Source organism: Schistocerca americana, chromosome 4, assembly GCF_021461395.2.
Source record: "Schistocerca americana isolate TAMUIC-IGC-003095 chromosome 4, iqSchAmer2.1, whole genome shotgun sequence".
Classification (NCBI taxonomy): Eukaryota; Metazoa; Arthropoda; class Insecta; order Orthoptera; family Acrididae; genus Schistocerca; species Schistocerca americana.
The window spans coordinates 502,285,374-502,311,179 of record NC_060122.1 but is presented as its reverse complement, the minus strand read 5'-3'; the positions used below and the strand labels follow the sequence as shown (position 1 = coordinate 502,311,179).

The 25,806-nt window shown below is 42.7% G+C and overlaps 1 protein-coding gene across 1 annotated transcript in view; it reads left to right on the top strand.

Moving 5' to 3' along the window:
* The window catches only part of LOC124612730 (replication factor C subunit 3), an 88,082-nt gene extending 68,702 nt beyond the window's left edge, over positions 1 to 19,380 (top strand). The window contains exons 6-7 of the mRNA XM_047141101.1: positions 9,553 to 9,721; positions 18,914 to 19,380. Of these exons, the coding sequence (XP_046997057.1) occupies positions 9,553 to 9,721; positions 18,914 to 19,102 (358 nt within the window). The 3' untranslated portion in view covers positions 19,103 to 19,380. The remainder of the gene's footprint in view (positions 1 to 9,552; positions 9,722 to 18,913) is intronic.
* Positions 19,381 to 25,806: the final 6,426 nt, after the last annotated feature.

Below are 25,806 nucleotides of genomic sequence, written 5' to 3'. Positions count from 1 at the left end.
AACCTCAAAGTTTTTATTTCTTCTCCATGGATTTTAATTCGTACTCCGAATTTTTCTTTTGTTTCCTTTACTGCTTGCTCACTATACAGATTGAATAACATTGGGGATAGGCTACAAACCTGTCTCACTCCCTTCCCAACCACTGCTTCCCTTTCATGCCCCTCGACTCTTATAACTGCTATCTGTTTTCTGTACAAATTGTAATTTCTGTACAAATTGTAAATAGCCTTTCGCTCCCTGTATTTTACCCCTGCCACCTTCAGAATTTGAAAGAGAGTATTCCAATCAGCATTGTCAAAGGCTTTTTCTAAGTCTACAAATGCTAGAAACATAGGTCTGCCTTTCCTTAATCTTTCTTCTAAGATAAGTCATAGGGTTAGTACTGCCTCATGTCTTACAATATTTCTACGGATCCAAACTGACCTTCCTCGAGGTCGGCTTCTGCCAGTTTTTCCATTCGTCTGTAAAGAATTCATGTTAGTATTTTGCAGGTGTGACTTATTAAACTGATAGTCCGGTAATTTTCACATCTGTCAACACCTACTTTGTTTGGAATTGGAATTATTATATTCTTCTTGAAGTCTGAGGGTATTTCACGTGTCTCATACATCTTGCTCACCAGATGGTGGAGTTTTGTCAGGACTGGCTCTCCCAAGGCTGTCAGTAGTTCTAATGGAATGTTGTCTACTCCCGGAATGTTGTCTACTCCCGGGGCCTTGTTTCGACTCAGTTGTTTCAGTGCTCTGTCAAACTTTTCACGCAGTATTATATCTCCCATTTCATCTTCATCTACATCCTCTTCCATTTCCATAATCTTGTCCTCAAGTACATCGCCCTTGTATAGACTATATACTCCTTCCACCTTTCTGCTTTCCCTTCTTTGCTTAGAACTGGGTTTCCATCTGAGCTCTTGATATTCATTCAAGTGGTTCTCTTTTCTCCAAAGGTCTCTTTAATTTTCCTGTCGGCAGTATCTATCTTACCCCTAGTGAGATAGGCCTCTACATCCTTACATTTGTCCTCTAGCCATTTTGCACTTCCTGTCGATCTCATTTTTGAGACGTTTGTATTCCTTTTTGCCTGCTTCATTTACTGCATTTTTCTCCTTTCATCAATTAAATTCAATATTTCTTCTGTTAACCAAGGATTTCTACTAGCCCTCGTCTTTTTACCTATTTGATCCTCTGCTGCCTTCAATACTTCACCCCTCAAAGCTACCCATTCTTCTTCTACTGTATTTCTTTCCCCCATTCCTGTCAATTGGTCCCTTATGCTCTCCCTGAAACTCTGTACAACCTCTGGTTTAGTCTGTTTATCCAGGTTCCATCTCTTTAAATTCCCACCTTTTTGCAGTTTCTTCAGTTTTAATCTACAGTTCATAACCAGTAGATTGTGGTCAGAGTCCACATCTGCCCCTGGAAATGTCTTACAATTTAAAACCTGACTTGTAAATCTCAGTCTTACCATTATATAATCTATCTGATACCTTCTAGTTTCTCCAGGATTCTTCCATGTATACAACCTTCTTTTATGATTCGTGAACCAAGTGTTAGCTATGGTTAGGTTATGCTCTGTGCAGAATTCTACCAGGCGGCTTCCTCTTTCATTTCTTACCCCCAATCCGTATTCACCTACTACATTTCCTTCTCTCCGTTTTCCTACTATCGAATTCCACTCACCCGTGACTATTTAATTTTCATCTCCCTTTACTATCTGAATAATTTCTTTTATCTCATCATACCCTTTCTTCATCATCTGCCTTTGTTACTTCGTCCTATATTGTCATCCGATCAATTCCTCTCAGTTTACCCCTGGGTTTTGACATTGCAGTGACATCCTTCTGTGGAGGCGCAACAACTCCAGCGGCCAATGCCACTGTTGTTGACCCAGCTGAATCCGCAGGTGTGGTAGTGGAAGTAGAATCTGTCTGCTGGGTTGAAGTGGTCGCTTCCGGCTGGGTGTAGACATACAAACTTGCTGTGCTTCTCATGGCAGCTGCGTTCGCGACATGCTTCTTGGATTTTGTCATGTGACTTGTAAGAGCCGATCTTCCCATGGTACGGATGTTAATGAGGGTCCCTGGACATAATCCACATTTAGCACTATAAAGGTCTGTGGGTACTTTCACCAACCAGTCCTTGAATGCTGGATCTGAAAGCCAGCTATCTTGAAAACCAATCGACATGGCGCAGTCGCAGTGATTGTTGGTGGGCAACCTTTATTGGAGAAAGAGGAACGATGGATGAAATAAGGCTGCGCCTCAGTATTACGCATAATGAAATATGACACAGTGAGTGTTACCTACCTTGTCAGTTTATAAAACTTTATCCCGCACGTGTGCAGAACTGCATTCAACAGATGAGCCGAGCACGCTGACAACTGACAGACTGTGTGATCTGAAAAGCTAGCGAGGCACGTTTGAAAACACTGTCTCTGCCAAGCAACAATCGGCGCTAATTATGATATTATTAGTAGCGTTGCGCTTATTGACCCTTGAAGAAACTATGAATGACAAGGCTTATCAGCCAGTCTTACTCCAGTAATCTGTTGCAAGTTTCTAGCTAATTTTACATTTACAGTACAGCACCTCAATTATAAAGACGAAAGATATTAAGGCCACCACACTCATCGATCAAAGTTCTTCTCTCTCTCTCTCTCTCTCTCTCTCTCTCTCTCTTTCTCTCTGTCTCTGTATCGGCTGCTATTGGTTACTTGCTCTCGTCTGCCATCCACGATTTCTAAGTTATGAAGTCTGCCGGTTACGAATGACTTGGCTCCCAGTTACTTTACAACTGAGGCACTCTGCTGTATGTAAAATTTCCGAAGTGCTTTAGGCTTGGTACACCTTCTGTTGTACGTATACTGATTTTAATTTAAAGCCTAGATTCTGTACCAGCATACATGTTGATTTACTTGTAGAGGAATGATTTACCCGCTTAATTTTAAAATATGGTTTTACTTGACATCCAGTATACTGATAATGTCGCTTTTTATGTATCCCTCCGTACCTAGAAACATAATAAATGCTCTTCAGCTGTTATTGTTGTCTTCACGCTTTGTTTTCTTGCTGTTCTTTGACGTACTTGCAAGCCTCCTCTCCATATTTTTCTGCTAATCAAGTCCACAGTAAAGGAAACACTCTGGATGATAATTCAGTTTGTACATGCCTTGTAAAACCTATTTAAGGATTTCCATGCCAGAGTAGCTCTGTATATTTGGACCACGGAATTGGAAAGGTTGCCCTTGAAGTTTTGCGTGATACGATGGCTGGAGAACGTAGACGTTGCGGAGTGCGCTCTAGTAACTGCTTCTGTATCTGCGAATGTTTGTTGCAAAGATAGAGCACAAAAACAACCCGAAACGTGCTAACTACACCGTAATCTGATCATCTGAAGAACATGGTACTCGGCTCAATAAACAAGTATTTTAAGACTCTTCCTCCAGATTTTCCTCCTTTAATTACTGATGACTAACTTACGTAATGTCATTGTTTACCACTTTCCTGCCAGCTAGTATTTTCCTATAATACTGTCTCGACGTTTTTTTTTTCTCTTTACATATACCAAGTTATATTTTTTGGCATTGGATGTGTAAACAGCAATTGTTTTATTTGTATTTAATCTCGGTAACAACGGCTGTATTATTATGGCGTTTCACGGTATTGGGATTTTGAGCAGGCATATAACGATGTTAGCTGCTGAAAGCGATGGCTCGTCTTTCGTGTGATCGATTGCTGGCTCGGTCACCTCACCTCGCCATCTCAGCTCGCAGCGATGTCTCTTCCCACTTCATCCAGTCACTGGATTGCTTTGCATTGACCAGCTGACGCTGTGGTGACTGCTCTCCTATTCTGTCCCATCCTTCATTGCCACTCCAGTCCCAGTCAGGCAGAACGCAGAATGCTCGCAAAGATCCCCAGACCTTGCTGTGAGTGCTCGCAGCCTTACGTCAGTGGGTGTTTAAATGTTGTACAATATATTCGGAGTTTCAAATAAAAACAGCGTAAAAGTTGTTGCATCACTCTTCGAGAAAACATGGCACCCACTACAGCTAAGTATAAACTTCACTTTGAAAGGTTCTCCTAAATCACTGCAGCCATGATCAAGAAATAAAAACTAAATTAATTGTGTTATTGGAAAACGGCTTATGGAAAGGTTAGGGGTTTTATACTTCCGAGGACTTTAGGAAATGAAATCCAGCAAAAAACAATGCATTTTGGAAAGATCATTGATTTGCATCGCCATTTGAACTGCATGTTTGCGTAGTACGAAAGTACTTTTACGAAATACATTAAATACAGCAGTTCAGTTTCCGAAGCATTCTTAGGTTCCTGCCTAACCATGCCCTCTGAGAAAAAAACAGCAAACATTGTTAATACCCAATATTGTATGTGAAAGTTCAGCTTTTCGTGAAGATATAGTGTACTTACATTTCTTTAACCCATTAACCTTTCGTCTTCATATGGTCACGCTACTTAACAGTGATGCTGCTAGTGGTTGATTGCATAACATGTCTTATGCTCTGAACAAGGCCCACGAGAAAGACAGGCTGCGGCGCGTACGTCATGAAGAACGGCCTGAATCTGTTAACTCGCAACTGGGTACGTGCATACTCGCAACTGGGTGCGTGCATACTAACGAGAATTGCATCTTGTACTGGAATCCGTTATTATGAAGTCTTACTGATTACTATTTGTACAACACAATTTAAAATCAAGTCTCAATAGAAATGGTATAACTGCTCGTTTATAGCATTTAGTCTCTTCTCCGTAACAGTTCTCCTTTCATAGATGTGGTACCTTACGCAACTGATAATCATTTTGGCATGATTTTAATTGCCAAATTAGAGCCTGTTAGTAGGCCTACGGATTTCCTATCATTGTAGGACTAACAATGGTAAGATTCAATAATAGTGCATTCCAATAGATGATGCAATTCTCGTTCGTACATACACATCTAGTTATGGGTTAACTGGTGTAGAAATGCACTTTCGTAACGTATGCGCCACGGCCTGTCTTTCTCGTGGGCCTCGTGCTCTGAATAACTGCCATCATTCGCTAGTGAGACCACGTGACATGAGCTATGACTGGCTGACAAAAGCACATCGCTCAACACAATCTCTATTTTAGAGCTACGGAAGCTACTGTGCTGTAATTTGTGGAATTTGTGTATATATTTCCGCAATACAAAAATAAACTGTGTGCATATTGTCTCGCATCAAACATATTTCCAAATGCATTGTTTTTCGTGGATTTCGTTTCCTAAAGTGCTGGAACATCCTCCGCCGGTATAAGACCTTTAAGATTCAAAGGACTGATAGGTTTTACAGCTCCAAGGGACAGTATACTGTTGCTTAACACGGATGTATTTTCACCCGCATTATACGTAATTTCATGCAGGAGAAATTGTGTTTTTAACCAGGATAGAGAAATTGTGTTTTTAACCAGGATATTGTTTCAACACACGGCCTATTTGTGTTATACTTATTTCACTGTTAAGTTTATGCAATTTTGTTGATCTAACCAATAGTGGTTCCTTGTCTGAAACTCTGCCGTGGACTGGCTGACTTGGGACCAAAAATCGAGCGCTTATATATATCACCACAATAATAGGTACTGAAACTACACATTGTTTGATGTTTAAGTTACATAAATTACAATTAAAACTTAACTGAGTACATCGAAAAATTCGTTTCTTTTAACAGTTTCTTCTACTACAAGGGTTAGACTGAATTATTTGTTTATATGATGAAATTAACAGATATACAAGGTGTACAACTTTGCTTGTGCCTTTTTCCAATAGGTTGCAACAACGGTAAGTAGCCGTCGAAAGAAACAGATCACAGATGTCAGGACCTCGGTCAACATAGCCTCATTCAAACATTAGTCAATTTGTGTCTGCATCGTAAAGTTGTTCTTGATTGAAAATGTCCGTTTACGAGCCTAATTCCCATCATTTGCAGGAGGTGTTACTGTTTTGTTTCAGTATGAAGAAAACAGCGGCTGAGTCTCATCGAATGCTCTCAAGTACGTATGGTAAGGACGTTATTAGTGAAAGAATATGTCGTGAGTGTTTCAATGCTTCAAGAAAGGTGATTTTAATGTTGTAGACTGGCACAGTGGTGGAAGAGAGAATTTATTTGAAGATGCAGAATTGGAGACAGTGCTGAGTAAAGACTAATGTCAAAATCAAGCTGAATTCCAGAATGAGGTTTTCACTGTGCAGCGTACACTGATATGAAACTTCCTGGCAGTTTAAAACTGTGTGCCGGACCGAGACTCGAACTCGGGACCTTTGCCTTTTGCGGGCAAGTGCTTCAAGATGAATTGGCACAATTAGTGAGAGCCATTTCAAAACGTCTCAAGGCTATGGGCATGATTCAGAAAGAAGGAACTTGGGTACCGTGTGAGCTGAAAACAAGAGACATTGTATTGCATTTGTGTGTTTTTGACAGTTGCTTCAGCGGCAAAAACGGAAGGGATTTCTGCATTGCATTGTGACCGGGGACGATAAACCTAAAGGCAAAAATCATGGGGATATCCCGGCCATGCTTCCATATCAATGGGCAAACCGAATATTCCTGGCTCCAAGATCATGCTCTGCATTTGGTGGGACTAGCTTGGAGTCGTGTACCGTAAGGTGTTAAAACTAAGTGAAACAATCACAGGTGCCCGTTATTGAATACAATGCGTTTGAGCAGAGCATTAAAAGACAAAAGGCCACAATACAGCGAGAGGCACGATAAAGTGATTTTGCAGCACAACACCACTCAACCCCACGTTGAAAAAGAGGTCAAAACGTACTTGGAAGCTTTAAAATGGGAAGTCCTACTCCACCCGCCGTATTCTGCAGACATTGCTCCCTCTGACTGTCACCTGTTTAGATCAGTGGTGCATGGCCTGGCTGACCAACACTTCCAATCTCATGAAGAAGTCACAAATTGGATCGATTCGTGGATCGCTTCAAAAGATGAACAGTTTTTTCGGCGCGAGAATCGTACACTGCCCGAAAGATGGGAGAAAGTAGTGGCCAGCGATGGAAAATACTTTGAATGATACATGTGTAACCAGTTTGTTTCATTAAAGCCTCAAATATTAGGGAAAAAACGGTGGAAGCAAAGTTGTACACCTTGTAGTTATGCAAACAATACTTTTGACAAAACTAGTAATTACTTTGGAATTAATTAAGGGCTGGCTTTGCTAACATGTTTTCAAATAGAGCCAAATAGATCCTTCAAGAATACTATTAGTTGATCCTCCAAATGTTTATAATTAGTAAAGAATTTATATTTGTTTATGAGTCAACAATAGAATTTAAGTTACAAAACAATTACTGATATCATCCTATAACAAAAGATATTAACTAGAAATAGTTGAAATAAATTAGAAAATCAATTACATACATAAAACTAAGCACAAAACTAGATATGGTGCTGTATTCTTTAAAACTGAGGGCCAACCTTTCTCTTTTATGAAAATGCAGATTATACTCACGTATGTCAATGATAATTAGTCAAAAATGAAAAAATGAATTTCAAGGAGGCAGATAGCAAAACAAGAGAGGAAATAAAAAGATACCAGCTTGCTTCCCCACACTGTGCAAGCCTTAAGACTCAGTGGCTCCTTCTTGCGGCAGAAGGGTTGAAGGGGAAGAAAGGGGTAAAGGAAAAGGACTGGAGAGATTTAGGAAAAAGGGCAGAGTTTGGAAAAGTCATCCAGAATCCTGAGACGGGGCAGACTTACTGTATGGGATAAGAAGGAAAGACTGATGCCTTCTCATCCTGTCCGCTAAGTCTCCAGTAACAATGGGTTCTGGGTGACTTTCCAAACTGTGCACTTTTTCCTAAATTTCTCCAGTCCTTTTGCTTCACCCCTATTTCTTCCCCTTCAACCCTACTGCCGGAAGAAGGAGCCCTTGGCTCCGAAAGCTTGCATAAGTAAAACTTTTTTATGTGTGTTCTTCTTCTGCTGCTTGGTGAGCAGATTTTTTAATCTATCCTATTACATTAATAAAGAGTTCAAAATTTATGGCTGAAGGTGTACTGCTGTGTACTTGAAATTGACCACCTGACGTTTCAACCACCATCCTCTACAAAGCTGGCATACAAAGGTGTTGTAAAGTTGTTTTGTAGCTAATTTTTGTGCCAGATGATAATACAGCTGCATAATAAACATTGAGAATTAACATTCTTATCTTTGAAAAAAAGTTGTGATTCCCACTCATTTTGTAGGCCACTAGACTGCCTCTTTTTTTAGTGTACATCCCATTGCAATAACCATTGGACGTTCAAACTGTCTTTATACCATGAGCAAATAGCTAGGGATAAACAGCACTGCCTTCACAAACAGAATAAAGTCGTGCCAACCAAAAAAAAAAAAAAAAAAAAAAACCACATGAATGGCTGGAGGAAACAGCATTACATTGCAGTCACCTCATACCGAATAATTCTGAGAAGGACTGAGCATAGCCAAAATGAACCTGACAAAGCTGATACATGCTGGACAGCATGCATACAGTCTGGCACGCTGTGGCTGACTACGCTCAAATGATATTTGTGGTTAACAATAAAAGTGAATTTAGGATAAACTGTAAAATCCACAACCACAATATTAGAAGTAAAAGTCATTTCCTAATTGACCCTGCTTCTGTATCTAGGGTTCAGGATGGAATATTGTTTTCAGGTTCTAAAATCTACAACAGGTGGATAATGGATTCGGGCAGGAAATTGGAAATACGCAGACAAGAGAGTACCTTAAAAGCCACTCCTTTTATAAATCATTGAAATAATTATTAAACATGTTTTCAACTTTCCAAGTATTGAAAGCCGTAAGTTAGATAAATGTTTAGTAAAGAAAAACAGCAGTAGGATAGTGTAAGAGGCACACACACACACACACACACACACACACACACACAGAGAGAGAGAGAGAGAGAGAGAGAGAGAGAGAGAGAGAGAGAGATTTTGGTACGTACCAAAAATGAAGAGAGACATTTTGGTACGTACAAAAAATGAAACTACATTCATGTAATGCTGAAAAGGACTTAGGAGTTATGTACAATTTTCCACTCTAACAAATGCTTGTAAAGTTACTCTGACTTGAGTAAGAAAGAACAACATATAACTAAATAATTTCGTTGAGCCTTTTTCTGACATCTGCTCACAGCTACCTGTTCCAGCACAGTTTCCAAAGGTCGTTCCTCTAACTAAAAAAGCTTTGACATAATTATTGGAGAAAAAAAAATTGTTAGGGGTATTTTTGTGTGCTAATTATGTTACTTGCTGCAGACAATTTTCTGCACGTGTCAAACTCACCCTGTGTGTGTGTGTGTGTGTGTGTGTGTGTGTGTGTTCCTATAAATTTCAGTTCTCAGTAGATTAGCACTAGCTACAATTTTATGTTAGTTGCTTTACTGCAGTAGCTGTTTTTGCCTTCTAAAGTGTAACTTACTTTGTTCCACATTCCAGAGGGCTCTTTGTAATGATGAGATTTAGGGAACTAAATGTATGAAGGAATGAATGAAACACTGAATAAATTTTTTTTTCCTTACACAGGAATACTCCAACAGCAGATTCGCCAGTGCAGTTGCCAGACTGGTTGGTGTTTTTACAAGGTGTGTCAGACCTCATGGTTGCAGAGCAAACACCTAGACAGATTGGGATAATTCGAGAGAAATTGTATGAACTCATTATCCATGGCATTCCTACAGAACTCATTTTCAAGGCAAGTGAACTTGTTCTGATAAATTTTGGCTTTAAATGCTGAACTTTTAGAGCAAAATATGGCTGTCATGTAGTTTTGGCAGAAAGTAGTAGTCAAAATGGGTGTACAAGAATGGATTAAAAATGTAATTGGGAATGAAGAGGCATAAAGGTTTCATTGCATAGTGACTGTCTTTTCTCCAGTGTACTTGGCTGTACAGTATTCATAGTTTGTGTATGAAATATTGTTTGCTCAACTTGTACATCAGACTTTCTCTTGGTAAGTGAGTCACAGCTTCAGTCCATACTGGTCTCAGACATTGTATTTGGAGTTTACAGATGAAGTGTCTTGATCTAAAGCATTTTAATCAGCCTGTGCTTGCTTTAAAATTTGATAGTCTTCCAAGAGTTTCGTTAGATTGAATTGCCATTTAACTTTTTTTTTTTTTTTTTTTTTTTCAATTGGGAACGAAGATATATTCTCTCTGTGATCTTTTTTGTGTAAAACACTTCGAAACAGCATCATCTAGGTCCATGTTCATGATAAGCTTCATAGTTTTACGACTTGCCGATCCATTAGTAAAATTAAACTTATATATAAAATTTGTGATGCTCCTCTTTTGCTTTTTATATCTGTAATTTTTGTGTTACCAATCTTATACTCATTAGATTACTTGGATGCAGATTCACCTTCCTCTAACCTTTTATTTGTGTTGTATTTATCTGTCTCATGTTTACATTTAGGAATTTTGTGTCACAAGTTGAAACAAGTGATTGTAACAGAGCACAAAATGATTACTATTGTCGGCAATGTGGCATTGGTGTGTGTGTGTGTGTGTGTGTGTGTGTGTGTGTGTGTGTGTGTGTGTGTGTGTGGCGGGGGGGGGGGGGGGGGAATGCTAGCGGATAGATCGGTTAAGCATTCATTTGATTGACCACACACACACACACACACACACACACACACACACACAGTTTTAATGAATAAGGTGGCGAAGTAGTTTACACCCTACTGCCAGTCCGATGAAACATGTCACTTTAACTTGAAGCTCATGTGTAGTTGGCTTTACTGCAATTGCGAGGTCGCTATAGTTGGCACCGCAGGATGTTCCGCAAATGTAGGTTACAATTGCCATGTATATAAGCAGTTGCATAATAATGTATACGTAAGTATAACAAAGAACATGTTTCTGGCAATCAAGAAAACAACTACAGAGAAAAAGTGTATGCTGATATATGAAACTGCGACATTAATAAATAACAACCAAAGTTAATGACAGTGTCTAAGAGAAATTGTTCCGACTTGTTACCACAATAGCTGTGTATAAAAACTTCACATAGTAATGTAAACAAAAACACACTATCAACATTCATAGAATGAAATAAAGAAATGAGTGCTTACTATGATACAGAATGAAAGTGTTAATTCTTTGTATGTTGACATGCACCAACTTAGGTGTCAGTGGTCCAATTCCATCAAGTTCTAATCACTATAATTGAAATTGGTGCCAAAACCATCATTTTCATCAACAGACATCCTCATTTATAATTCTATCTATAGTCTGTGCTAAGCTTACCAATGTTGTCTACTTTCTTCCTCCATGAGCCATCGTCTACACTAGCAAGATCTTTGTGCAATGCTGTCGTAAGAGGCGACTAAAAGGAGTCTCAACTGTTTCGGCCTTTAATCTGATGGTCCCCTAAGGGGTTTGACCACTCCATTTCTAAATTTTTCCGTTAGTGCGTACCATTTGGGGAAGGACACCTTACGTGGTGCATCTTAAATCCATCTTGCCCTAAGATCTGGCACACCTGATTTTTCATGGAGTTGGACTTACATCGAGCTTCCGGCCACATCCACTGCAGTGTGTTCTGGGTGGCATACATTCCCTCCAATGTGCTCTTCCATCTTTGCCCTCATGATGTACATGGATATTTCGACACCCGACATCCAGCGCGGTAGCTAGTCCGTTGTGGTGGTAGCCCCCTGACTACACAGGGATCGCACTGCTGATGCCTGAGCTACTACCTCCCCACGTATGCCGAGGAGTAGATGCTTATCCCTCTGGGGCATCGGGACTCCCGGCAAAGGCCATCCTGCCAGGTGGTCTTTGCTGCGGCTGGGTGGCGCCAGTGGGGAGAGCCCCTGGTCGGAGTGGGTGGCATCAGGGCGGATGACCCGCAATGAAGCGTGGTACATCGTCTCTCGCTGGTGGGCCTCCACCAGCAGTCTCTAAGCGATCGAGGTCTACCCTCAACGGGAAGAAATTTGATCAGAGATCGTTTCCCTCCCTGCCCACTCCATGGGAGGAACGCCTGGCTAAAGATAGCAGTGGGAAATATTCCCCCCGGTACCTCGTATGTACGCGGGTTGATGGGGACTCGTTTATGTCGACCAAGCCCCAGTTTTTTGTGGAGCATTTAGAGGACAAGTTCGGGGAGGTGGAGGGCTTGTCCAAGATGTTCTCTGGTTCTGTGCTCATCAAAACGGCATCCTCTGCCCAGTCACGGATGTTGCTCAATTGTGACAAGTTGGGGGATGTTTCAGTTAGCATCACGCCGCATAAGAGTCTCAACATGGTCCAGGGTATTATATTCCACAGGGATCTTCTTCTGCAGTCCGATGATGAATTACGCGCCAACCTTGAACGATGAGGTGTTCACTTTGTCCAGCGCGTCCATCGGGGTCCGAGGGATAATCAGGTGGCCACCGGTGCCTTCATCTTGGCCTTCGAGGGTGATGTCTTACACGAAAAGGTTAGGCTGATGGTTTACCGTTGTGATGTGAAGCCATATATCCCTCCTCCGATCCGGTGTTTTAAGTGCTGGAAGTTCGGGCACATGTCATCTCGCTGTACTTCCAGCATCACGTGTCGGGATTGTGGACGTCCTTCACATCCCAATACTCCATGTGCCCCGCCTCCTATCTGTGTTAACTGCGGAGAACAGCATTCCCCCTGCTCGCCGGACTGTAGGATATTACAGAAAGAAAGGAAGATAATGGAATATAAGACCCTGGACCGCCTGACATACCCCGAGGCTAGGCGGAAATATGAGCGGCTCCATCCTGTGGCAATGACATCCACTTACGCCGCTGCTGTCACGACGGTTCTCCCATCGTCCCGAATCGGCTCTCAGATCGGTCAGAATCCACCAGCCCCCTTGCTTGTGGGGGGCCCTTCACAACCTGTTGCTCCTGCTCCATCTACTTCAGGAGCAACACCACCCCCCCCCCCCCCCCCCCAACATTCGGGGACATCAGTTCCCCCTTCCCAGCCGGAGAAGCGTAAGACTTCTTCGACTCCTCTCGCAAGGAAGGGGTCCCTTGGGGACCTCCCTTCGCAATTTCCGACCAGCGGCACAGCAGACACCCACAAGTTGCTCAAACAACCACCAGTCCCTGGTCGTAGGGCCTCACGGTCGTCGTCCGTCCCTGAGACTGACCCTGTGGTTTCTTCCACCATCTAGCTGAGCTCCAACAACTTATCAGCCTTCATCCTTTTCTCTGCATTGCTCTGCAGGAAACTTGGTTTCCAGCAATGCGAACCCCCGCCCTCCGTGGCTATCGGGGTTATTATAAGAACCGAGCAGCTTATGCAAGGGTGTCTGGTGGCGTCTGCATCTATGTCCTTAACTCTCTTCACAGCGAGTCTGTCCCTCTACAAACGGCTTTAGAGGCTGTCGCTGTTAGGGTGTGGACGCCACAGGCTATTACCGTCTGCAGTCTTTACCTTTCACCGGATGGTGATGTCGCGCAGCATGAGCTGGCTGCTCTGCTGGCCCAATTGCCGCCACCTTCCTTGTTACTGGGCGATTTCAATGCCCACAACCTTCTATGGGGTGGGACTGTCTCCGATGACCGAGGTCGTGCCATGGAGCATTTGTTGACTCAGCTCGACCTTAGCCTCTTGAACACGGGTGCTCCCACGCATTTCAGTGTGGCCCATGGCTCGTTCTCAGCCATCGATCTCTCTCTTTGCAGCCCCGGACTTGTCCCATCCCTCCACTGGAGAATGCATCCTGACCTGTGTGGTAGTGACCATTTTCCCATCTATTTGTCACTGCCCCAGTGTCATTCTTCTGGGCGCCTGCCCCGCTGGGCTCTCCACAGGGCTGACTGGCCGGCTTTTACTTCCGCTGCAACCATCGAGTCTCTCCCACAGGGTGACATTGACGAGGTGGTCCGTGTCTTAACCACGTCAATCATTTTGGCGGCAGAGGCTGCCATCCCCCGCTCTTCTGGACTCCCTCGGAGGAAGGCTGTACCCTGGTGGTCGCTGGAGATTGCTGAGGCTATTCGCGACCGTAGGCGGGCCCTCCAGCGTCATAGGCGGCACCCGTCTCCAGAGACCCTCATCGCCTTTAAGAGGCTCCGTACCTTGGCCCGTCGTCTTATTGCACGGCGTAAGCAGGAGTGCTGGGAGAGGTATTTCTCATCCTTGGGCTCCCGTGTCTCCCCCTCGCTCGTGTGGTCCCGGATCCAGCGGATTTATGGATACCAGACCCCTATGGGTGTCCCTGCGATCTCCTTGGACGGCGCTGTCTGCACGGACGCTGCCGCCATTGCTGAACGCCTTGCTGCACACTTTGCTAAGAGCTCTGCGACTGCAACTTATCCCCCCGCCTTTCGCTCTCTAAAGGAGCGAGTCGAGCAGTCGCCGTTATCATTCCACACGCGTCGTTCTGAAAAATACAATGCTCCTTTCAGCGAGACGGAATTCCTCGCTGCCCTCGCCGATTGCCCTGATACGGCACCAGGACCAGACTGCATCCACGCACAGATGCTGAAGCATCTCTCCAGGGACTGCCAGAGACACATCCTCACCATCTTTAACCGCATTTGGAGCGAGGGCGTGTTCCCGTCGCAGTGGCGAGAGGGTGTTATTGTCCCCATCTTGAAGCCCGGTGCGGACCCACTGGCGGTGGACAGCTATCGTCCCATTACCCTCACCAACGTTTTGTGCAAATTGCTCGAATGTATGGTGGGGCGGCATTTGTGTTGGGTCCTTGAGTTGCGCAGTCTCCTCGCTCCATCCCAGGGTGGCTTCCGTCGGGGCCGGTCTGCTGCGGACAATGTTGTGCGGCTGGAATCTGCTATCCGTACGGCCTTTTCCCGATGTCAGCATCTCGTTGCTGTCTTTTTTGATCTGCGGAAGGCGTATGACACCACATGGAGGCATCACATCCTTGCTACGTTGCATGAGTGGGGTCTTCGTGGTCGGCTCCCGGCTTTTCTGCAAACCTTTTTATTGCGCCGCTCTTTCCGGGTGCAAGTCGGTGCCACCTCTAGTTCCTCTTATACACAGGAAAATGGGGTCCCGCAGGGCTCGGTGTTGAGCGTCTCCTTATTTCTAGTGGTCATTAATGGTCTGGCTGCAGCCGTGGGGTCGTCGGTGTCTCCTTCTTTGTATGCTGACGGCTTCTGCATCTTCTTTAGCTCCACGACTACGGGAGTCGCCGAACGCAGGCTGCAAGTAGCCGTTCGCAAGGCAGCATCATAGGCTCTGACTCATGGTTTTCAGTTCTCTGCAGCCAAGACTCGAGTTATGCACTTCTGCAGGCGTCGGACGGTCCACCCTCATCCTGAACTTTACCTCAACGGCCACCTGCTTGAAGTGGTGGACACATGCCGCTTCTTAGGACTCGTCTTTGATGCCCGGCTCACATGGGTTCCTCATATTACTCAGCTGAAGCAAAAGTGCTGGCGGCACCTCAACGCCCTCCGCTGCCTGAGCCACACATCTTGGGGTGCGGATCGCTGCACGCTGTTGCAATTGTACAGGGCCCTTGTGCAGTCAAGGCTTGATTATGGGAGCCTGGCCTGTGGGTCTGCATCACCCTCAGTGTTGACATTGTTAGACCCCACACACCACTGTGGGGTTCGGCTTGCAACTGGCGCTTTTCGTACGAGCCCCGTGGATAGTCTACTGGTGGAGGCCGGGGTTCCCTCGCTGCAGATTCGTCGCCATCGACTGCTCGCCGACTATGCTGTCCACGTGCATTGCTCGCCGGGCCATCCCAATCGTCGCCTGCTTTTCCCTGCCATGGCCCTCCATCTGCCCGAACGGCGACCTAGGTCTGGGCTTTCCGTAGCTGTCCGCGTCCAGTCCCTGCTGTCGGAACTGGGGTCATTCCCTCTTCTGCCTCCCTTCCGGGTCCGTGCACCTACGCCTCCCTGGTGTTTGCCCCGTCCGTCCGTCCGTCTGGACTTGCCACAGGGACTCGGTTCCGCCTGTGGCCCTCCGTCGCAGTTTTCTTGCGCTCCTCGCCTCATTTTCGGGCTGTGAGACTGTCTATGGTTCCCTGGTTGATGGTCGCACTGCCTACGCTTTTGCTCACGTTGCCCGTGTTGAACAGCGCTCCTTGCCTGTTGGCTGCAGTATTTTTACTACAGAGCTGGTGGCCATATTGCGCGCTCTTGAGCGTATGCGTTCCTGCTCCGGTACGTCCATCGTCATCTGCAGTGACTCCCTGAGCCGCCTCCAGGCCATCGACTGCTGCTATCCCTCTTCTCCTCTGGTGTCCTCTAGTCAGGAGTCTGTTTCCGCCATTACCCGTTCTGGTCATTCGGTGGTCTTTGTTTGGATGCCAGGTCACGTTGGCATACTGGGGAACGAACGTGTTGACAGGCTGGCGAAAGGGGCGATCGACGCCCCAGCTTTGGAGATCGGCCTCACGGCTCGCGATCAGCAGCTGGTGTTGCGCCGTAAGGTGTTTGGGATGTGGACTGCTGAGTGGCGTGGCATGACATCCCCGAATAAACTGCGGGCTGTCAAGGAGACGACCGATGTGTGGTGCTCCTCCCTGCGGGCTTCTCGCAGGGACTCTGTCATCCTGTGTCGGCTGCGCATCGGCCATACCTACCTGATGCACAGTCATCTTTTGCGTCAGGAGGATCCCCCCCTGTGTCGGTGTGGGTCCCGGCTGACGGGCACCCACATTTTGTTGGAGTGTCCCGACTGCGCACCCTCCGGCAGTCTTTTAATCTCCCGGGCACTTTGCCTTTGGTTTTATGCGACGATGCCTCCATGGCTGATGACTTTTTAAATTTTATCTGTGGTAGTCCTTGTTATGGTTCCATTTAGGGAGGTCCTGCACCTTTCCCTTTCTGTGTCTTTTGTCCTTGCGTCTCTCAATATTTGTTGCTGTTTTGGTGTGTTGTCGGATGGTTGACTCTTTCCCTTTTTTTTGTTCTCGTGGTCAGTCAACCAGTCTCCGGCCATCTTCTTTTCTTCTGTTTCTTTCTGTCTGGTGTTCATCTGTACTCTTCTTGTCTGTAGTGTTTGTTGCTGCATTTGTGTTCTTTTAGTGCCTGGGGGGGGGGAGTCTCCTCCCCCCCTTTGGTTTTTACCTGCTCCGCCAATTTTCGGCTCGCCTGTTTTTGGAATGGGGGACTGATGACCTTCGCTGTTTAGTCCCCCTTAAACATCCCAACAACCACCACCACCACTTTGTGCAATGCCTTTCCATTTATGTTATAGTAAAAGATTTATTATTTTGAATGCAAGTCTCAATGCCACTCTGAGTCAGTTCAATTTTGTTGAAATGTCAGTGATAAAGTGGTAGTCTAATTACCATATGACGCTGTTCTCTAGCAACTTCATCTATAGACACATGTGCTTACTTTGTTTCACAAGCTCATGTAGCAGCAGTTTTGTTAGACTCATGTCCACAGCAATGTGTCTCACCATAACCACTGCACAATAGTTGCTTCGGAGTCAGTAGGTGTTGGACTTTTGTCTAATATCACTGAATGATAAGGTGCATTATCCATTACAAACACTGTCGGAACTCTAAACTGGAGCACCAAATATTTGAAGCACTGCAGAAATTTCGGATGGTCCAGATCCTTATGGCAGTCACAGGTTTTTCTTGATTGAAAAACTAAAAGTTGTTCATACACAAAACCGTTCGAAGAACCTGTGTGGTCTACAATGAATCTGGCTCCTCTTTCCGATGATTGACGACTGCTCCTATTCAGAGTATCATCTGTTCAGCACTTATCAACTGCTTCTCCAACATTTACCCAGGTTTCATTTGACCATATAATTGAATGGCTATCCTTTCCTATAATTTTATGTAAGAAGATACTAGGAGCCACAACTGCATTAGCTTTTTGGAGCATAAGACCATATTTTTTATAAATATAATTTAAAGTGCTGTTTTCCCTACTGAAGAAAATTCAGAGTCTTTTAAAGAAATCAGGAACTTTGCTGTTGTGGGGTATTCTTTCCTACTATAATATCCATAAATGTGCTGAAAAACTGCTTCAGTTTGGAATGACTCTAGATCTGTAACTGGGCAAGGCTGCTTATTTTTCTTTCCAGAGGTACTTAAAAATACTATGTTTTGTTCCAAATGGTATACTTCAGTATCTTACAAGTCTTGAAGTAGCACTTCTTTCCTTATTACAGCTCTTTCTTCATTGTGTTATGATCTGAAAGGCCCTTGCACATACATTTTGGTGAATTGACTTGATTTGCAACTTTCCTCATACTTCAAATCTGGTACAACAATAACAACTATTAGTGTATTCACCACAGTGTACAATCTCATGGACTATAGCATTCTGCTTACAGCCTGCAAATAATAGTTAATTAAAAGTACAATGAGATCTGACACTGATAGAAAATTTGTTACTTATTCACATACTTAGCATTAGATTTGCATTGAATAAAGCAAACCATACGAAGCTAGAACCGGCACAAATGGGCCGTCAAAATTTTGTCTGAATAATTACTGTTCACTTACTTTAATTGTTTTAAGTACTTCAGATTTAGAATAACAGGTCCTATGTCTTCATTACATTCAGAGATGATTGTTACCTACTATCAGTCATTTTCATTACTAGTAATACATTAATAGTTGTTTGGTTTTGTTTGTATTAATAAGCCTTAGCATTTTGTCACTTACACAATTTGTCACTAAACACATCCATGTAAATCTTCTCATTGTGGATAAACAAAGTTTTTAACAAACTATTCTAAGCATGTTCTTTAATAATATGTCTACTGCACTTAAGATATCTCCTCTTCATTTCTGGTTATATATACTGAATGTAATAAAGTAAAGACAAGACGTTATAATGGAGGTGTTACAAACTGTGTGAAGTTCTAGTTAATGGTCTTGGTAGTTAACATCTGTGTGAAGAAGTATTTGATGTGCTGCCCCTTTCCAGTTATTTTTGTTTATAATATTATTTTATTCCCTACAGCACCTCGTTGATGAAGTGGTGGAGAAGTGCGACATGCAACTGAAGACACAAGTGGTTGCTGCAGCAGCTTTATATGAACACCGTTTACACCACGGCAATAAAGCTATTATGCATTTAGAAGCATTTGTTGCAAAGTTTATGAGTATCTACAAAAAGTTCATGGAGGATATGATGCATGATATGTTTTGAGAAACAATAAACCACCTCTCTCCCCCTCTCGGTATCCTTTCTGACCATCTTTCTCTTGTGTGTGTGTGTGTGTGTGTGTGTGTGTGTGTGTGTGTGTGAGAGAGAGAGAGAGAGAGAGAGAGAGAGAGAGAGAGAGAGAAGTGAAGGTATTCATTGATGGAAAAGAATAACTTATTTTTAGAAATCTTATTTAAAGTTTTCTTTGGACTTGTATTTTCCACTGGAATATGCTTGTTTAATTCTGCACATGTAAATAATAAATCAGTACTCTAAAAACAGTTTTGCATTTTATTATTTCTCAGTGCTGTACCTTTGATCTGGATATTATTTGTGGAGTACAACAATTGAAATAAGATAGACTGCTACTCACCACACAGAGGAGGCACTGAGAGCAGCAGACAGGCATATGTGCTTACATTGTGCCTGTCTGCTGTGTTTGGTGAGTAGTAATCCATCCAATATCATTTGTTATGTAAACAAAAAATCTATTCATCAAGCAGCAGCAGGAGAACAGAGATATATGTAAAGTTTTGCGTTTGCAAACTTATAGAGCCTTTTTCTGCCAGAAGGGAAAGGAAGAGGAGTGAAGGAAAAGGACTGGAGAAGTTTAGGAAAAGGGGTAGAATTTGGAAAAGTCACCCGGAACCCTGAGTTGGGGGAGATTTACTGGATGTGATGGCCGTTCCTCCAACATCTGTCACTGGTGTTGGTCTTACCCGTCCATTATGTCCATATGTTAGCAAATGAATTTGCAAAGAAAAAGGTAGGTCCTCCTTGAATTCTTTATCATATCTGGCTAAGGACCCTGACTGACTAACAGCATTCGAGATTCAGGCAAATGAGTGTTTTCAGAATACCTCCTTTGTGAATGAATTATGAATTACACTTTTGTAATATTGTTGAAGACAACAACAATGATAAGCTGATTTGTATTAAGCACTGTTGTAAAATCTTGTTAAATGCTTAATACTAGATTACAACAGCCGTATATGTATATTGCACATTGTGCTTACAGAGAAGGTTGTTCAAAGACCAATAATTCAAGCATTTGAAGCATTCAGAATCAAAAGTTGCTACATCACTGCTTGAAATTTGTATTGTGGGAGAGCTAATTAAAATGGATAAGTGGTTGCGAAAAGTAAATATTAGTGCGAGATCTGTAGACAATCTGCATGCCCCTCCTGGATTTCCTGTCACATAATTTACGCAAAACTCCCGATTTACAAAGTGAGCTTATGGAAAAGGACCATAATGCTACCTCTACCACAACATCATGTTCTGACAAACGGAGTGCTGGACATGATTTGGCATACTGCAAGGTATATGATAGTGAATAAATCTGAAATTTTGTGGCACACAAAGTCTTACAAACATTTTAATCAAATGAAGACTGTTACATCTACTTCTAATACATCTTCAACACTACACAGCAATGCCGACGATGTAAGTAGGCCAGAAATTACATTAACATCACTTGTTGCTGCCAATAATTTACAATCATCACCTTTGATACTGTACATTGATTCCTCTGTGTAAGAACGTCTATTCTGATTCAACAATCGCTCAGAAGATTGCTTTAAAGCGTGCAAAATTTTAAAATGTTATTGGGGATGTGTTAAGGAAGTCATTCAGAGTCCTTACATGATAAACTGAGACATCCAGGTACGTTTCTTTCACTCATCATGGATGAAACTACTCATGTAACTGTTACTAATCAATGTGCTTTAAAGGTTGTGTATTTTGATAGGGTTCCAGGCCAGATTTAAACTAGTTTCTTTAATATGTTTGAAGTTTCATCGGACAGTGCTACATTCTGTCCATCTTGAGAATAAACCTGATGTAAACAAACACGATGATTGATCAGAAGCCGTAGCACATGTACACTGGTGGTGGTAAGTCTAGTTTAAACGACGACATTGGGTTGCGCCACTCGTTCCGTGGAATGAGTTGCACGCAAGTGGTTTCATATATGACTGTAGACACGGCGACACCATTATACACTTCAGTTTCGTCGCACGAGCTGTGATGGAGTTGAAGCTTGTTGCGTGGGATCGGTGCATAAGAAAAAAATAAGAAACGTATTTTTATTCGCGACTGGATGAAGAAAAGAAGTCAGCTCAGTTGCTCAGCATCCTTGCTGAAATAATTTATAACGGAAGATTGAAAAAGTCCATTTAATTATCTTAGAATGTCACCAGAATTGTTCACATTTCTTCTAAATCTAGTTAATTAAGCGATAAGGAATAAAGGTACTGTAATACATGAAGCACTGTCGCCAGAGGTGAAATTACATATATTGCGTGCATTACAATCGAGATCACTCGGCATGCTATAAGTGCGGTTTAAGTTGGTGATAACGCTTTTTCACTAACACCAACAATTATTAACATTAACAGCAATAGTTATTCGAAGCAGGCCACATTACGAAGAGAACGGTTTGCAAACTACTCTCTTGAAAATAGATATGAACAGTGGCAATATTTCAAAATTCTAACAAATTTGAATGGGGAGCACTGCAACGATGTTTTAAATAGATGAATATTGAATAAAGAATGCAGCTTCTTGAATTTGTATAGCCTTCCCTCCTGTCAACAATATTGCTTAACAAAGAGTTGGGCGAATCGAACGATGGTATTTCAGTTCATATTTCAGTTTGTCTACACTCTACGAACACACACAACCTCTAAAACTCACGCAACTAGTATCGCCAAAGTTGGAACACGCCGAAAGTGTTTAGTTTCACCAACGAGTTGGTCAAACGCGGGGCGCGCATGCGCAGTGGCCGGTAGCGCAGTCGCCTGCAACCTAGTGTGTAAGCAAGGCTTCACGCTCTTGGAAGTAGGTAGTACTTACGTGTTACATATATTATTTCTAAATTCCGTTAAATGAAACTTTAGGGTAATTTGGTGTATTAACAGCCATAAACGTTTTTTTAATCAGGCTGTAGTTGTGTAGTTTTTATTTCAAATATCTTGTACAGTCACAGACTGTACTGTTGTGCTCCGATTGTCGCGCTGTTAATACACAGTATGAAAACGGCTGAGGATGCTTTCTGCTCCTCAGTGCAACACGCGTGTGGGACACGGTGAAAAGTGCCGAGAAATAGGTTGTTCTTAATGTTTTTCATAAATTTAGAGAAAAAAATCGGCTCGAAAAAGGTTTTCGAAGGACTGTATTAGAAACAGTTGAGATACAAATGCACACTGGATGTATACGGTAACGGAATCAGTAGCGCAGTAGGTTGATAATCTGGTGCGGTTCATGGAGCGCTGATTCAAGTCTCACCTTGGTCTTCGTCTATTTTTTCGTTTAATTTGAAATACCTACATATCGTATTTGTAAAATTCATCATCAATTTTTATGAATAATCCATGTCTTCTTGTTTCTAATTACATATGACATGCGAAATTTCTGTTTTTATTTCAAATATAAATTTTTATGTGAAATATTGTTAATAGAGATTGCTTAAATTAAGAAAACAAGACAATTAAATATTTTAGGACAAAAATGAAAAACCAAATATTCTTGTGTTATACTATACTCTTGTTTTATATGACACTCTTGTTTTATACCACAGATGTAGTCTCACACGAACCAGAGTGATGAATATCGTAGAAGCATGAAAAACAATCATTTTCACAGCACCGAGCGCACTGTACAGTCTTTGACATAAAAACTGACCGCCGGCCGGCCGCCACAGAGACTAAGTCCGAGTAGTTCACATAAGGTGGTCAATAAAACTGGCCGCCCCTGACAACTCTTACGTCCGGCCATCTGCACAATCTGGCAACACTGTAAGACGCGGAAGTGTTAGGAGGAAGTTTTGTCTACTTCCGAGACGTTCTCGGATTGTGTGAGCCTATGGTCTAGTGGTCACCGTCGTGCATTGTAAACTTATAGTCGCTTGTTCGCGTCCAACTGTGTTTTACTTTTTTTTTACCACATTTCGGTCCTCATCTAAAGTTATGAGTCTGATTTAACATCGAAGATAATTCGAGTCACATTCTACCCACCAGCAATAACAAGTATTTTCAGAAAAAATTCCGCAGGGCAGCTCGTGGCTGCGTCGCGATCAGAACAGCTTACGCTCGAGCGTTTCCTCGCGCTGCAGCGGCTACCGGCCACCGGCCAGACGCCACCCCGCCGCCTGAAATTCGGCGCCGCCCATGTGAAAGCAGCGCGACGCTGTCAGTGTATGCATCATCTGACATTTTCGAATTTGAAGTTCTAGTTATCATCTTGCAGTTAAGCATTGGATTTTGCATACCTGAAAATCATTAACTACGGTTAAGCATTGTAAAACTGAGTCGCAAGTGGAAATAGGTATAACATCTGCAACACAATATTTACTTTTGGTATAACAGAGGGGTGAATGCAGAGGAGGCAGATAGAAAGATTTGAACTGTGTGTGGAGCGAGTGCTTTTGGGAAAAATACGCCAGATCGTTCTGGCATGAATGATTTTTCACACTAAGGAAGTCTCGACTACTGATATATGTGATGGATTACCATTTAATAACCATCATGCGACATTTGCATTCAACAGGCAAAGTTCAGAAGTCTGATGTAGGAGTACTGCATGCTCTAATTCGAAACAACAAATTCAACGGAGTGACTTATTGAACGTCATCAGGTCGCTCATTGAGCATTCCTATGCAGTATTGTTACTAGTGACGTGTTATGATGCCTTTATCGTTAACTTCCTAAGAAGAAATGAAAGGCTGAGCCCCACCAAAAGACGTAAACTCGAGCAAAGAGTAGTGTGAACATAATATTTTACATCTTATAGCTCCAGAAGTGTGTTTTGGGCTACGAATTCTGTCCCAAGGAGTGTGTGCATCACAGCTGGAATTTGTTGCCAACAGCTGAGATACTTTTCGGTCGTAGTGTAAGAAAATCGAGCAACAAAACTACATCACCTGTGCTACTGCATGATAACGCACTCTGTTGATTTGAGAAACAAAAGTATCCAGGAGATTGATAGGAAAGTCGTCTCTCAGGCACTTGTATTGATAGGGAAGTCCTCTCTCAAGCACTTGTCCCTCTCGTCATATACTCGTAAAATTTTACCTTTCCCGCTCTTGATCGATCAACCGTCAAGGAAATTCATTTCTAGATGAAAATACTCTTAAAACTACACTGGTTTAATGACATCGTTAGAAACAGTAGGTTTCTACGGGCATAGAATTTGTAAACTACTTTAGCATTGCCAGATTGTTTTACATATCGTGAAAGAAAATTCTGCTGCTGATTAATTTCTCCTTGATGATTACTGTTGCGTTCAGTAAACTAATGGAAAACGCAATTAAAATATTCACTATAGTAATACAAACTAAATTCAGCTTACTACAGAAACATCACGACAGCAGTCTATCTTAATAAAGCATTAAGTATCTGTAAGGCGATTGAGCTGATTTTAACACGAGTTAGTAGGATATTACCGACTTTTGACTTCGAAAAGATCTGTATTTACTTCATTTCCTGTATCATTCGCAAGTATTATGAAAATGTGGCAGTTCATAGATAAAATTACGTATTCACGACAACAAAAAATATGTCGGCAGAAAACAAAAGTGGCATTATGAATTTCGCAGTACCGTAAGGTTTTCGCTCTGATCCTAAGGGTTACTGAAAGTAGCAAGACGAATTTTGCTCGAGCATTGTCTTACGATTCCCTTATTGAGTTTGTATCTGCCTGCTTGTAGCTCTGCTACAAAAGGATTAAAAATCTATCTGTCAGCGTGTCTCGAAAGGCGAACGAAAGCAGCTTGCACCTGGTAGCCAAGCATGTTAGCTGGGAACGGTTTTTTTCCTAAAGTGGGTAGACATCCTTTTGAGATTGAATTGTTGGCAAATGTCATACGAGTGCCGATGGTGTAAGTGTTTCGGTGTGTTGAATTTGTACCAATGATTTTTCTATAGGCTTTTCTTTTCCAAATAGAGAGTTGAAGTCTCCCATTAGTATTTTCACGTCATCTTGGTGAATTTTGCTCATAGCTTTTTCGATTGTTTTCCAGAATTTTTAGACATTTTCGGTGTTTTTCTTATTTTCGATGTTTTTGGGGGCATGTGCATTGATGAGTGTATATTTTTTGCTGGGGCTCTGAATGAGCATAGTCATAAGTCGAGTGTTGATGGGTGTGATTTCCTTGACAGAGTTGGTGATAGATCTGTGTTCGAGAATTGCCATGTCGAACATTGGTGTGCCTTTCGGTACCTTTTGTTGTATTTTGCTCTTGAAGATGCAGTGGTTTCCTTAATGCAAGGTTTTATTGTCAGTTAGTCGGGGTTCTTGAAGAGCAAGGATGAGAATTTTTTTGTCGGTCGATTTCTTATGTGAGATTATTTAGTTTTCGTGTTTGGATCAATGTATCGAAGTTTAGTTTTCAAATGCATGTTTTCTGCCTGTAGGGAAATTTACCAGAGATATTCGATATTCTCTGCCGTGCTAGCCTGGACTTCTAAGAATCCGAAAATCCAGCTGCCACCTGTCGGCGGGCGGGTTGTGTACCACCTGGGGTAAAGTTGACTTTGCTTGCACAGTTCATGTTTGCTTGTGTTTCATTGGTTTGGCCTGGGTGATACGAGGACCGGACAGGACCAGAGGGTGTTGAAGCCTTTGGAAGCAAATATTTTCAGCCGAGCTCACTGAGCTAACAGACGGTGACCAGAGTAGCGGTGACTTTCACTCAGACGTGTCTGGAT